General features: G+C 37.3%; 1 protein-coding gene across 2 annotated transcripts in view; it reads right to left on the reverse strand.

The window, feature by feature from the left end:
* The window catches only part of CUL1 (cullin 1), a 117,900-nt gene that overhangs the window by 8,832 nt on the left and 96,013 nt on the right, over window positions 1–13,055 (reverse strand). For both annotated transcript variants that reach the window (XM_020977503.2, XM_020977502.2), the window contains exons 10-15: window positions 9,926–10,033; window positions 9,742–9,848; window positions 6,695–6,743; window positions 6,264–6,395; window positions 3,197–3,314; window positions 2,214–2,290 (exon numbers count right to left, since the gene is read on the reverse strand). In XM_020977503.2, coding sequence (XP_020833162.1) covers window positions 2,214–2,290; window positions 3,197–3,314; window positions 6,264–6,395; window positions 6,695–6,743; window positions 9,742–9,848; window positions 9,926–10,033 — 591 coding nt within the window. The remainder of the gene's footprint in view (window positions 1–2,213; window positions 2,291–3,196; window positions 3,315–6,263; window positions 6,396–6,694; window positions 6,744–9,741; window positions 9,849–9,925; window positions 10,034–13,055) is intronic.

Consider the following 13,055-nt stretch of genomic DNA (forward strand, 5'->3'; position numbering starts at 1 on the left):
GCCAAGCTGCTATCCCAGCTGCTCCTTTTTGTACACAACACTTCACATTCTGTCCCCTCTGTGCCTTTTGCAGCAGCTGGCTCTCATTCCTGTACTGGTCTCCATTTTTACCTTTGCCTCTTAAGGATCCCTAGCTCCCCTCTTAGCACTGCACACATGCTCCCTCCTATAACCAGCCTTTCTTGATCCTTCTGCTCATTCGTCCCCCTCATCCCTCACATTCCTTTGTATTCAACGCTCTATCTTGTATATGCTACTTACAAATATTTAATTTCCATCTAGTTTTGGTAGAAGTAAGGAGTAAGACTACTTTGGTATTTGTCTTTGGCACTTAATGAATTCTTGCTGAATGTCTTAAGGATGGGACTTGTACTTCTGGACAAAAGACAGACAGAGTAGACTCCTGACCAGGAGAAGAGTACATCTAACAAAGGCTGATAAGAATCCATTTGCTTTTGCAAAATCGAATAAGAAAGGCTTTAGACTGAGAAGGAGAAGGGTAGAACACCGCCTAACCACCAAATTAAATGCCATAAAGAAAAGCAACGATGTAAGAAGTATAGTATAACATCCAAAGGCTCGACACTTTGATGGATCTGCCTATGATCACATTAAGTGGATGTACCCTCCAATGATGGTCGCAATACATCCATGCCTTTTCCTCCTATGTGACTCTAAGTCCCACAAAAGGGCACACACAATATTCTGGGTGTCTTCCTCTCTACCTCAATATTGTGTTGACACCAAAGATGCAGGTGGGGTGTTCACTGGTTATCAACCATGCTTACTACATGACCAAATTACCTTTTCTTGTCATACATTTTTTCACACATTTATACCACATTCTTCTGTGCAATTCTTTCCTGGCAACATGCTGCAACCTCCAGGGCACCTCTCTCCAGTGCCTTTGGGTAACCCTCAACTTAACTTCTTTGGAAACTGTGGTATTTCATGACTCAAAGTCATAGAGTATCACTGAAAAAATGTTGTTACTGAAAAGACAGGCCTTTGTTTCGGTGAGAAATGTGGGGTTATTAAGAATATTAGCCAAAAGTAAGCTTGTCTAGTTTAATCATCCTGTTCCATTCTGCAGTCTCTATCCATAAAGATGGATCTAATTACAAGGTAAATGTGTTTAAAAGTTCTTTGAGAAAAGACGTCAAGGGTTGTTAAGTAAGACAGTGCCAAGAAAGATGACCTCAAATGTGCTTTCTTATTCATACACACCAATGTACTAAAGGCAGTGAGCTCTGCTCTCCATTCAATTTTATAGCAATGGGAAAGACCCATTTTAATTTCTACTCAGGAAAAACTGGACGAAAAATGTGAGGTGGAAAGTCTATCGATATGTACATTTTTGATAGACACTGCAGGTGAGACAATGAATTGGGCTTAGAAATCAGTAGTAGAAAGAGACTGAGCTGGATTATTTTTGTGAACCTGGATAGTGCTCCCAGTAACAGGCAACTCAACATTCCACCTCTTTAATCTCTTTTCGTGATGCTATTTTGAATGTGAATTGTGAACATCAGAATTTGGAAAACTTACAATTATAAATTACATTCCCACAGGCAACAAGAAGATGCTGTTGGTGTGGCGGGAATAAGTAGGTTTCAGAATGTTACCAGCAATATATTATGTTTGAGAAGTGGCACATGAGACAAGATTCAGGAAACATTTAACTAGAAAAGTTGGTGAGCTAACCATGCAGTGTGAATGATAACAACAGATAAAACAACTCAACTAATATAAAACTGAAATATTAAAAGAACAGGAAAAAGGCTTTAAAAATCTTCTAGCACATGTGGGACATGTTCTTTGGAGGATTTCTGTAAAAACAGATTAGAGATACATTAAGAGAAGAAGCAGAAGGTGGTGGGTTGTGATATGCTTCACTGGGGAATGTATCCACAATGAGAAGTGATAACCAATCTACCAACTGCCATATAAGAAAAGTATTTACTATGAAGATACTTTGTCAAATGGATCCCTCCCTCCATGCCCAAACACACAACCTTTATAGCCAAGTACTGCTCTTTATTAAAAGCCCTTGCTGTGACTTGGTTACTGAAATATTCATTTTGAAAGGTTTCTGAGATTTGTTTAAGAAGATTCAACATGGCCAGCCTGTGGAATATTTTTTGGTCTAAGATTTTCAGGCATATCAATAGTTTAAGTTAATTTTTATTATCTTCATCAACATGAATCATTACCTCAGAAGGCAGGGCAAATGTACAAGACTGCTGAAAGGGCCATGATCCAGAACTCAGAACTTGAATACTGAAATCCACTAAAAATAAAAATGCAAAGGTCAAGAAAACACTTCATTAGGCATTATAAACTATTACTCTATAGCCAGATGAACCTTATTCTTTTTTCCAAAGCATAAAAAAAATGAAACATTCTATTTTCAGGCAAAATTAGAAAACTACTATGGTGGAATTCTCATCCTATTTTCTCTTTACTTTAAAAAGAAAAGTGGCAGATAGAGCCCAAACTCAACTCTTACTCCAGGAAGAAGTTTCATTTCCTCTTCCAAATTTTTAGAATTATTAATACCATGTGTATATTTTAATAATAATGCCATGGGTTCTGCTCTGAATTACTCATATTGTTATTACTGAAGACATGAATAAGAATCTTAGTTCCAAGGAAAAAGAGGTAAAGAAAAATCATTCACTTTCATTGTAATATTCATGGTTATGAATGAAGTAACAGTTACATAATTTCAATGACAAGTATATCATGTAGTTTGTTTCTTTTCTGTATCACTATCTAAGAATAATGAGCTGACTCTAATTCCTCTGTAGATCAACATCCATATAACTAAAAGGAGGACAAATGAGAATAAAGATAGTGTGAGAAGTAGAACATTACTGTCTGAGACACTTTGGGTCTATTTGTCTATTACTTGTTTAGCTGCTTGACCTTTGACAATTAACTTGCCTGAATTTCAGTTTTAGTACCTGTGCTGCCAACCTGCAGAGCTGGGATGGCAGCAAAGTGACCAGCCCTAGATAACCAGGCAGCCACTCTCCTTGAACATCTGTTACTTAGGAAGCTCCTCTACAAGGTTATGTTAGTACTTGAGCTTTAGCTCAACTATCTATACTCAATATCTCTGCATTTCATGCATTAGTCAAAATAAAAAGACCCAAATTCTCCAAGAGGACGAGGCCTTTAAAAAAACACTTACAGTCCAGGGGCTCTGAATTTGTGAGGTGCTTTTTGAACTGCTCGTTCAAGTCTTTGCTCACACCAATGTCTTGAAACATCCGCTGAAGCTTGGACGTATATTCAAAACCACATGCTTGCTGAAATACATTCCAAAGAAATTTCAATGTAAAAAGCTCAATTTCCTTAATGATACGGCAGAAAGTACATACTTTTTTAGAAATCACCTCATAAGCATTGTGCATATCATTAATATAAAACTAGAGATAATAATGGTGGTATCATTTAAGTGTACACTATTATTATTCATGTTATAAATTTCAATGGAATTGTATAAGTGATTTTAAAAGTTTTAATGAAAGCTCATTATTTGACACTAAACTGTAAATTGCAGTAAATTATTATATATGTAAAAATTATATGTAATTTTCAATTAAAAACATTCATGAGCTGAAAATCTTTAAAGAATATAACATTCAATAGAGCACCAGCTCTGGAGTCAGGAGGACCTGAGTTCAAATCCGGCCTCTGACTTATTATGTAACACTTACTAGCTGTGTGACTCTGGGCAAGTCACTTAACCCCAAATGCCTCATATTATTAAGAAAAAAAAAAGAAAAAATAAAAAAGAATTCAATGCTCAAAAAATTACATAAAGAATATAATGTTCAATGATGCTTTTGTAACAAAATGCATTCTGAGTTTCAACTTAAGATGGCAGGAACATTTCTCTCTTTCCTGTGACAGGAGCAAGAATTACTCTTTTCCTCACTTGCAGGGAAATACAAAGGGAAAAACCCACAGTCTCGAGAACTTTTCTAGAGACCACAAGCAGACAAAGAGGGGGAAGGAAAAGGTAACAAGGAGCAGGGACATTCCATTAGTGTCAACACTTTTTGGCATTAGTCTCTGTCACCCTCATCCATCCCTGCTACCTTTCCAAGATGCCCAGAAAACAGAGCATTTACTTCACTTTCTACTGACATCATTGGCAGCTTTAACCAGGGTTTCCTGACTCTCTGCTGCAGTGTGGAATGGAACAGATTCTCCATTAATCACTGGCCCCTGAAACAAGGACACAGCCCTTCTGAAGTATTCTAAGGGCTTTTACTGCTAATAATTTGGAAGGAAATAGATGAGCACAAAAAGGCTACCCCCCTAAGGCTCACACTTACCCAACCTTTCCTCTTCATGATCCCACATGGCAATGCCACATATTGATGCTAATGGTGGGTCTTTGGGTACACAAAAGGAAAAAAATAAGATTCATCTGTGTTTCAGGTGAAAACTGGCTATCTTAGGCATTACATTATAAAAGCTGCATTGGTCTTTTGGGTTGAAGAACTAGACAGGGCCTAGGAATGGAGGGTAGAAAGGGAATGAAGATATCAGATAGGACTTTAAGATGCTGCCTACTAGACAAGTAACTAGCACTGGGGAATAGCAGTGCTGCTGAGGGAAAAGGGTATACCCTGCTCTTGTCCTTCTCCACCTCACTCTAGTCCTATATTCCAAGAAAGAAAATGGGAAGCAATGAGAGGACAGAGGACGGTTTGTGTCAGAAGTAAGCTTAAAGAGAAGGTAAGATTGGTTGAAAGGCAACTTCACATGAGGGTCAAGGGGTTTGAGGAGAAGGGTACCAGAATACATTTCTGGGATCACTTGCCTGGTTTATACATAAAGGATTTAAATAACTCCTATATTAATGGGGTACACCAGGCAATATTTTGTCTTCTATGATGTCAAACTCAAAAGAAAAAATTATTTTGTTTTGGTAGGGCCGGTAGAAGTTGCCACACATGGCAGATACTTCTAAGCACCTTTATTACCTATGTGTAAAGCACTTAATTTTATTTGTCCTCAAATTATTTATCTGACCCTGGGATCCGATAAAAAAAATTAAATACTCACCACCTTCCATCTTTTATGATGTAATTGATTTACTTGATCTTTCCTCTCCTTTTTAATCTACCTATTCTCTGATGGTACGAAAATCACTTCGGGTTGAAGTGGGCATTTTATTAGTCCTTCTATCTTCCTTATGTGTTAGGCAGCTGGTGGTGAAGTAGTACACAGAGTACTGAGAGCCAGAAAAGGCCTGAGTTCAAATCCGTTCTCAGACACTTCCCAGCTGTGTGACCTAGCTGAAATTATTTAATCTCTGTTTGCTTTAGTTTCCTCATCTGTTAAGTGAAATACCTACCACTCAGCATTGATGGGAGGATCAAACCAGTAATAATTATAAAGCACTTAGCACACTGCCTGGCACACAGTAAGCACAATATAAATGTTAGCTATCATTTTTATTCTCTTTAAGTCAATGATTAGGACTGTACATAATATCCTAGGTATGGATGAATATCTTACAACATCTTCTTTAAAGATACCCAGTATTTTCCGATTACAGTAGCTCACTGGGCTATCTTCTGGGAAATGATCTCTAGATTATCACAACAACCTCAAGAGTAAAATTTCCTGGGTTGTAATACTGATAAGAGCATATACTTTTTTGAGATGAATTAGAATTCCTTCTCTAAAATGTATCATTAAAAGGATTTTTCAAACTGGATCACAGAACTTATTTAGCGGCTATAGCTGGTTTGGGTGGGATGGGAGAAAAGGTAGGTTTATGAAATAGAGTGAAACAGCACTGGCTCAAGTAAGAGTCAGGAGAAAGCCCTTGGAAGGACAAGGAAAGGGAAGGAGAACACTAAAAAAGGGGGACCGGAATGTGAAAAGGCGTATTCAGAGAATACAGAGTAGACTGATTTCACTGGAACAAACAAGTTACCCTTTGGAGCAGTTGGTTAGAGAGGAAGGCCTTGAATACCAAGTTAGGGACTGTGAGCTCTACCCTGTAGGCAAAATAGGGAACCACAGAAGGTTCTGGGGTAGAGAAGACATGATGACAGTAGCTAGATTAGAATCTACTCCAAAATAATGCAAAATATATAATTCTAAGACTTTATAAGTTCCCATCATCTATAGTTACTTGCTTAGCTAGTTTCACTCCAGGCATTAACATTGTTAACAAACGTTTCAAAAAAACCCCAAGAAGATGAAATTCAGTACAGAAAATTTAAACAAACCTTCAGTTTAGAGATCATGCTGGCCTCAGCATCATCGCTTGCACTGTTCTGGTGCACGAGTCTTTTTGCCAACATTTTAGCGTAGAATTTCTGAAATACATCTTTATCCTCAATGTACTTGAAGACAACCATCTGTCAAAACAAATGTCAGGCGTCATTTAGGATAAACTTCTATATTCGCTGAGCTAAAATCATAGTTTATTGCTTTAAGATTAATAAGTAATATATTTCGATGTTGCAAAATGCTTAAAAAAACAAACAAAAAACCAAATAATCTTTGGAAGTATTTTAGAATAAAATTCCCAAACCATGTGGAGTTGGCTCAGTACTGATTAACTTCTCATTTTAATTATACCTCCATAACAAAAAGTATGTGATTAAAAATCAATCATCAAGATTGACTGAAAAGTCCTTTTTATTAAGCACCTTACCACTTGATTAAGTGTATCTTCTAGCTCTGCTTCTTCTGGGTTCTTTGAGCTGAAATAAATCAAATAAGGCATAAAACTTTGGCTGTAATGCAACCAAGAATTAAACAGGCTTACAAAATATCCACATAATAAAACTAAGAAAAAAAATACAAAGAAAAAACAGCAGTTTGGAAAGACTGCAAATTAAACATTTCAGAGTAATAAACCACCAGGAAATTATACTGATCCAAATGATCATTTGAGTAACATAAAGGCAAACCTTTATTTAATAACCAAATGATTTTTTTCCCTTCTAGCTATTTGCTAGTTCTGCTTCAGAGATCATTCTGAAACCACTTAGAAAGCTAGGGCAATAATTTTTAGGCAAGAGATAATGAGAACCTGAACTACGGTGATAGCTGTTGCTGAGGTCAGAAGAGATTCAATATGAGATATAAAGGTAGATATGGCAACTGACTGATATGTGGGATGATGGAGTATGGAGAGTCAAGGATAATGCTGTAGTAACCCAACCTAGGCATCAGAAAGGATGGTAGTGCAGTGCCTTTAACAAAATAGGAAAATCTGGACAAAGGGAGGGTTTGAGGGGGAAAGACAATTAATTTAGTTGCGTGTGACGTTTGAGACATCTCTGGAACACCCAGTTTAGAATGTCCAAGAGGCAATTAATGATGATGGGCTGGATCTTAAGGGAGAGACTGGGACTGGATATATAAAACGAGAAATTATCTGGATAGATGATAGTTAAATCCCTGGGGACTAATAACGTTACCAAGAAAGAGAATGTGTAGAGGAAGAATGGAAAGCCTATGATGGAACCTTGGGGAAAAACCCATATTTAACAAATATTGACACTGATGATGAACCTACAAAGGAGATACAGAAGGAGCAGTCAAACAAATAAGAGAAGACCAAAGGAGAGAACAGTATCACCATAGAGTAGTACCACCAAAGAGTCTCAAGGAGAGGGTGGTGAGTAGTATCAAATGCAGCAAAAAGTTCAAGAGGATGAAGAATGAAAAAAGATAACCAGATATGGCAACTCTGGAGAGAACAGTGTCAGTTGAGTGATGAAGTTGGAAGCCAGTTTGCAAAGGGTTCAAGATTAAGTACAGAAATGGTGGTGGTAAACAGACAGTTTTTCAAGTTTTGCTGAGAAAAGGAAGAAAAGTACAGGACAATAGCTTGACAGTGAAGAGTTTTTAAGAATGGAGGAAGCTTGGTTCTATTTGAAGGCAACAGGGAACGAACCAGTGCATAAAGAGGAGGTTAAAGATTCAAGGGAGATGAGGACTGGAGAAGACGAGAGGGGATGGGATCCAATTCACATGTAGAGAATCTGGCCTTAGCAAGGAGAAGGGCTGCTTCCATTTATCAGACACTAGCAGAAGATGGAAAGATGTAAAGGGGTTTTGAGATGAAAAGAATTGGAAAAGAAGGAAGCTCAGGTTGAATGGACTCAATCTTCTCAGAAAGAAGGAAGCAAAGTCCTTAGCTAAGAGAGGGGTAGAAGGAGGCATCTGAGGCTTGTGCAGGGAAGAGAAGGTTTTAAAAGCTTTTGATGGGAGTGAAAATTTTTTTTTAAAGGCAAATGGGGTTAAGTGACTTGCCCAGGGTCACACAGCTAGTAAGTGTCAAATGTTTGGTCTGAGATCAGATTTGAACTCATGTCTTCCTGACTTCAGGGCCAGTACTCTATCCATTGTGCCACCTAGCTGCCCCAATGGGAGTGAAATTAGGAATCAATTAGGGAGGCACAAAAGGACTGCTTTGTTGCAGAGAATCCAGGTGAGATCACCTAAAACAATAATATAAAAATAAACTTTAAGATGTGTAACAATGAATTCACAAAGATGTAGTAAAGCCCAAATGAAATAATGTATGTAAAGCACTTCACAGACTTTAGAGCTTCTTATGACAATCAACCAACAAGTATTTATTAAGCACTTAAAATGTGTCAAGAATTGTGCCAAGGGCTGGTGATGAAAAAAGGGCAAAAACAGTTCTAGCCCTCAAGGAGCTCACCTCGTAAGGGAGGAGATACTATGTGAATAAATACATACATGCATATACAGGACACACACAGAGTACGAGTGTGAGTATGTAACCATAGAGGGAAAAGCTGTAGCAGTTGTGTGGCACTACCTCAGCAGAAGGTGGCACATGAAGGAATTAAGGGAGGCTAAAAGACAAACATTCAAGGGTAGAGCACACTGGGCATGGAGGACAGCAGGTACAAAGTCAGAGTCTGAATATGCAGAACCATGTCAAAAGAACAGACAATAAGCCAGTACAGTTATATTTTACAGTGTATAAAGGAAATAAAGTATAAGAAGCCTGGAAAGATAAGAAGAGGTTAGGTTGTGAGAACTTTTAAATGCCAAATAGAAGATGTTACATTGGATCCTGGACATAATGAGAAACCATTGGAATTTACAGAATGGGAAAGTGACACGTTCAGATCTGTGCTTTAGGAAAGATGATGGCAATCATGTGGAGGATGGATAGAATTAGGGAGACTTGAAGCAGGGAGATCAATTAAAAAACTATATCAACAGTACAGAATCTAAGCTAGGGTAGGACAGTAGCTCTGTAGGTAGAAAGCACAGTAGGTATGTGAAATATAGTGTAAAAGAAGAATATGAGGTGAGAGTGAGTAGTTTAAAAGGAAACCTGGGTGCGAACTTGAGGGACTGGACAAAAGTAGGACCCTTGACAGAGGAGGTGAGTGTTTGGGATTATAGCTAAGGAGTCCTGTTTTCGACAAGTTCAATGTGAGATGCATGTGGAACATTCAGTTTGAAATTTCTAATAGGATGTGGAGATGTGGGATTAGCTCAGGATAATGACTAAGGCTGGGTATATGACATATAAAGGCTGATTATTATATTTCAACTTATAGAACTTTTATGGGAACAATGGTCATCATTTCAGACAATCCCACAAGTCTCGTTTTTACTCAATACTGTTAGCACACAAAAAATCCACAAATATCAGGCCAGGTTCTTTCTCCACTGTCTATTTTAAAATGTTAAGGCATTTACTACCTTTTCTTCAACAAGGAATCACAGTATCGGGCCAACAACTCGGGGGATTTACTTGATGACTGAGCCATTTTGGTTACTGCATTGTTGTTTATAAAGCGACCACAAGCCTGTGAATTATATAAAACAGAGTTTAAGGAAATTCAGCATTAAAAGATGACATCAGTTATAACATAAACATACTTACTTTATCAAGTGCAGCCACAAAGCCAGCATCATTGTTGAATGCTGACATTACTAGTGCATTATATTTCTTATGAACATCCAACACTGTCTGTACATACATTTTTGGGTCCTTAAGGGAGAGAAAAACAAGAGAACGTAGTTACTGGGTGGTAAAGTTGTTCAGTTATTTTAGTGTATTAGCTCAAATACATTCATCATTCAGTCCAGATTACCTTTTGGAGGACAACTAAGAAGTGAGATCAGAAAATACTTCTAGTCTTTTCTTTCAACACTTAGCATATTGAAGAGTGGGTAGGAAGGTAATTACATATTAAATATAATTTTCACCTCACTTGAAATCCAAAGTCCAATGTTAAGAACAAACATACTAGGTAGTCAAATTATTTGAAATATGAAAAAATTAAAAAATTATCCACCAGTAATTAGATTCTGATTATCTCATAGTTTGAATAAAGACTAAATATAATCTTGTCACTGGAAGACTCAATTATTCTTCACTAATGTGAAAATAGGTTTAATGGGTATGTAAATATATAGCCTATATCAGATTGCGCGCCGTCTTGGGGAGGGTGGGGGAGAGGAAGGGGGAGAAAAATTTTCAACTCAAAAGACTCAATTATTCTAACAGAGTTAAGTGAAATAAACTGAGGGCTAGAGCAGTTCAGTGGTAGCAGAAGTAATCAGGAAAGACTTCCTGAAGGAGCTAGACTTTTAAGAATGGGCAGAACTAGATTGGTTGAAGGAAAAATGGAGATACCTGATTAGTTAAGGAGTAAGACATGGTTATGGGAATGAACATGCTGTATTTATGTGCCAGTGAAAGGGATGATTTTAAGAAGAGGGTGTGTGTGTTACAAAATCATGAGGAATAAGGGTGGACTTATTTTAAGAGAGGGGACAGACAACAGAGGGCCTTTGAAGTCAGACTATTTAGAGCCACTAAGGGATTTTGAGTAAGAGAGTGACAATCTTCCTAATGTACAGTTTTCACTATTTCAATAGCTGGATAAAGGATGGACTGAAAAGGGGAGTGACAGGGAATGGGGGAAAGAATAAGGATCAATTAGGATGGTGCCAAGTTTGAATAGAGAAGAGAGAGCAAATAAGAGATACTGTGACAGGCAGAGTAAGGAGGAGAAGATGTTTCAGGTTTTGAACCTGTGTATCTGGGAGGAGGATGGTGGCATCTACAGAAATAAAGGTCAGATTATAGATGGTAAATGATGAGTTCGGTTTTGGACATACTGAATTTCAAGTGCTGGTAGGACATCTAAGTAGAAACGTTTGGCAAGCAGCTTTAATAAAGATGTGGACCTGGAGAAGACTTATAGAGAATGTACTGAAGAAAGAAAAGCTTGCAATTACTTAGGAATTTTAAAAATAAGGCTAGCATGGCATTTTGGCCTAAGATGGCACCACCAGAACAATGACATATTTTAAGGAAAAAACCTGACAAGATCTGGTGTCTAGCTAAATAAACTTGGGAGACAGAAATAAACCTTGGAGGTGGTTTGGGGAAAAAAATGAAATCAATTTTATAATACTGAGATTGAGGTGCCAATGAGTTGTCAATGTGGAAATGTCTACTGGGCAGTTGGAGATACAAAGCAGATAAACGGACAAGACAGGAGATAAAGATTTAGGTGTCATCAGCTGTATAAATGATAAGTTGAAACCTTTTTAAATGGATGAATTTCCTATGGAAGAGCACATTTAGAGAAAAAAGACAGAGGAAAGCGGAACTGTGGGGTAGGAAATGGAAGTCACAAAAAACCAAAAACAAAAACCACAAGGGCTGTCTGAGAATTGTCAGGGCAGTAAAATGAAAATTGAAGTTCAAGGAGGGGTATCAAAAGCAAAGAAGGAGACGGTAAGGACTATAGAAATGTCAGTGAATTTGGCAATAAGGAGGTAACAGAATTGTGCAGATAAGGTTACAAGGGATTAACAGAATATTAAAACAGCACCCTCTAGTGTACAATGGATGTAAAGGTAATTAAGTTGGTGAGTGTAATACTCATTACTCTTAAAAGTAAGGTAACAAAGTTAACAGGTAGAAAGGGTCTTACCAAAATAGGAAAGACCTACAAATATCTGAAGACAAAGATACCAGAATCAATGATACAGTAGATGCTTTGGTTTTTGAGACATTTTTAAGTAACAGAGGTTCATTTAAAAGTTCATGGTACATAAACATACTCTACTTTTTCTAATTAGAAATTCAACAATAATATTCAAAGAAAAATCTTCAATACTCAATCAGCAGCTACTATGTGCCAGGCACTATGCTAACTAGGCACTGGGGACTACAAAAATAGAGGCAAAGGATAGTTCTTGTTCTCAAGGAGCTCACAATCTTACGGGGGATGAGGGGAGACGAAATATGGTGATAACAAGAAAACATATATACACACTGGTTATACACAGGATAAATAAAAAATAATTAATAGAAGGATAGTACTAGAATGGGGTTGGGGAAAGGCTTCCTGTAGAAGGTAGGATTTCAGTCAGGACTTAAAGGAAGGCAGTAGATGGAGATGATAACATCTTATTCCACACAATTGTACTTTTCTTAAATCAAAAGGAAAATTTTAAAAACATTTCACAAATATAAAAGATAAAGATTTACCACACTAAATACTTTAAAAGTATCTTTCCATTTCTTAAACACAATAAATTAAATTTAGCACATAATATAATTCTGAGTAATTCACTTCATTTAAAAACTTCACTTAGACATAATTCTAGGCATTAGCTATAAATCTAAATCATGTGATAGTCTAAATTCCTCTCCCCAGGAAATAGTAACAAAGATATACATATATATATACACATACATATCAACTAGGGATACCAACACACAGATGAGAAATGAGCTATTCCAAATGCAGTGACACGAGCAAAAACAGAACATATTACAATCCTGTGCACAGACCCTGTAGCCTGGAGTGATGACATCGTGGGGAACTTGGAAAAGGCCAAAGAATTGACCATGGTCTAGAATGGCCAGTAGGGGACCAAGTCAGTTTTCCATTCAAGGGACACTTAAAAGAGAATGTCTTTTGGGGGCTTACTCGAGATGCCAATTTGTGGAGAAAATGTTTGTTGGGGTGAGTCACCAGCATTAAAAA

The sequence above is a fragment of the Phascolarctos cinereus genome, unplaced genomic scaffold, assembly GCF_003287225.1.
Source record: "Phascolarctos cinereus isolate Bilbo 61053 unplaced genomic scaffold, phaCin_HiC Scaffold_1;HRSCAF=81, whole genome shotgun sequence".
Taxonomy (NCBI): Eukaryota; Metazoa; Chordata; class Mammalia; order Diprotodontia; family Phascolarctidae; genus Phascolarctos; species Phascolarctos cinereus.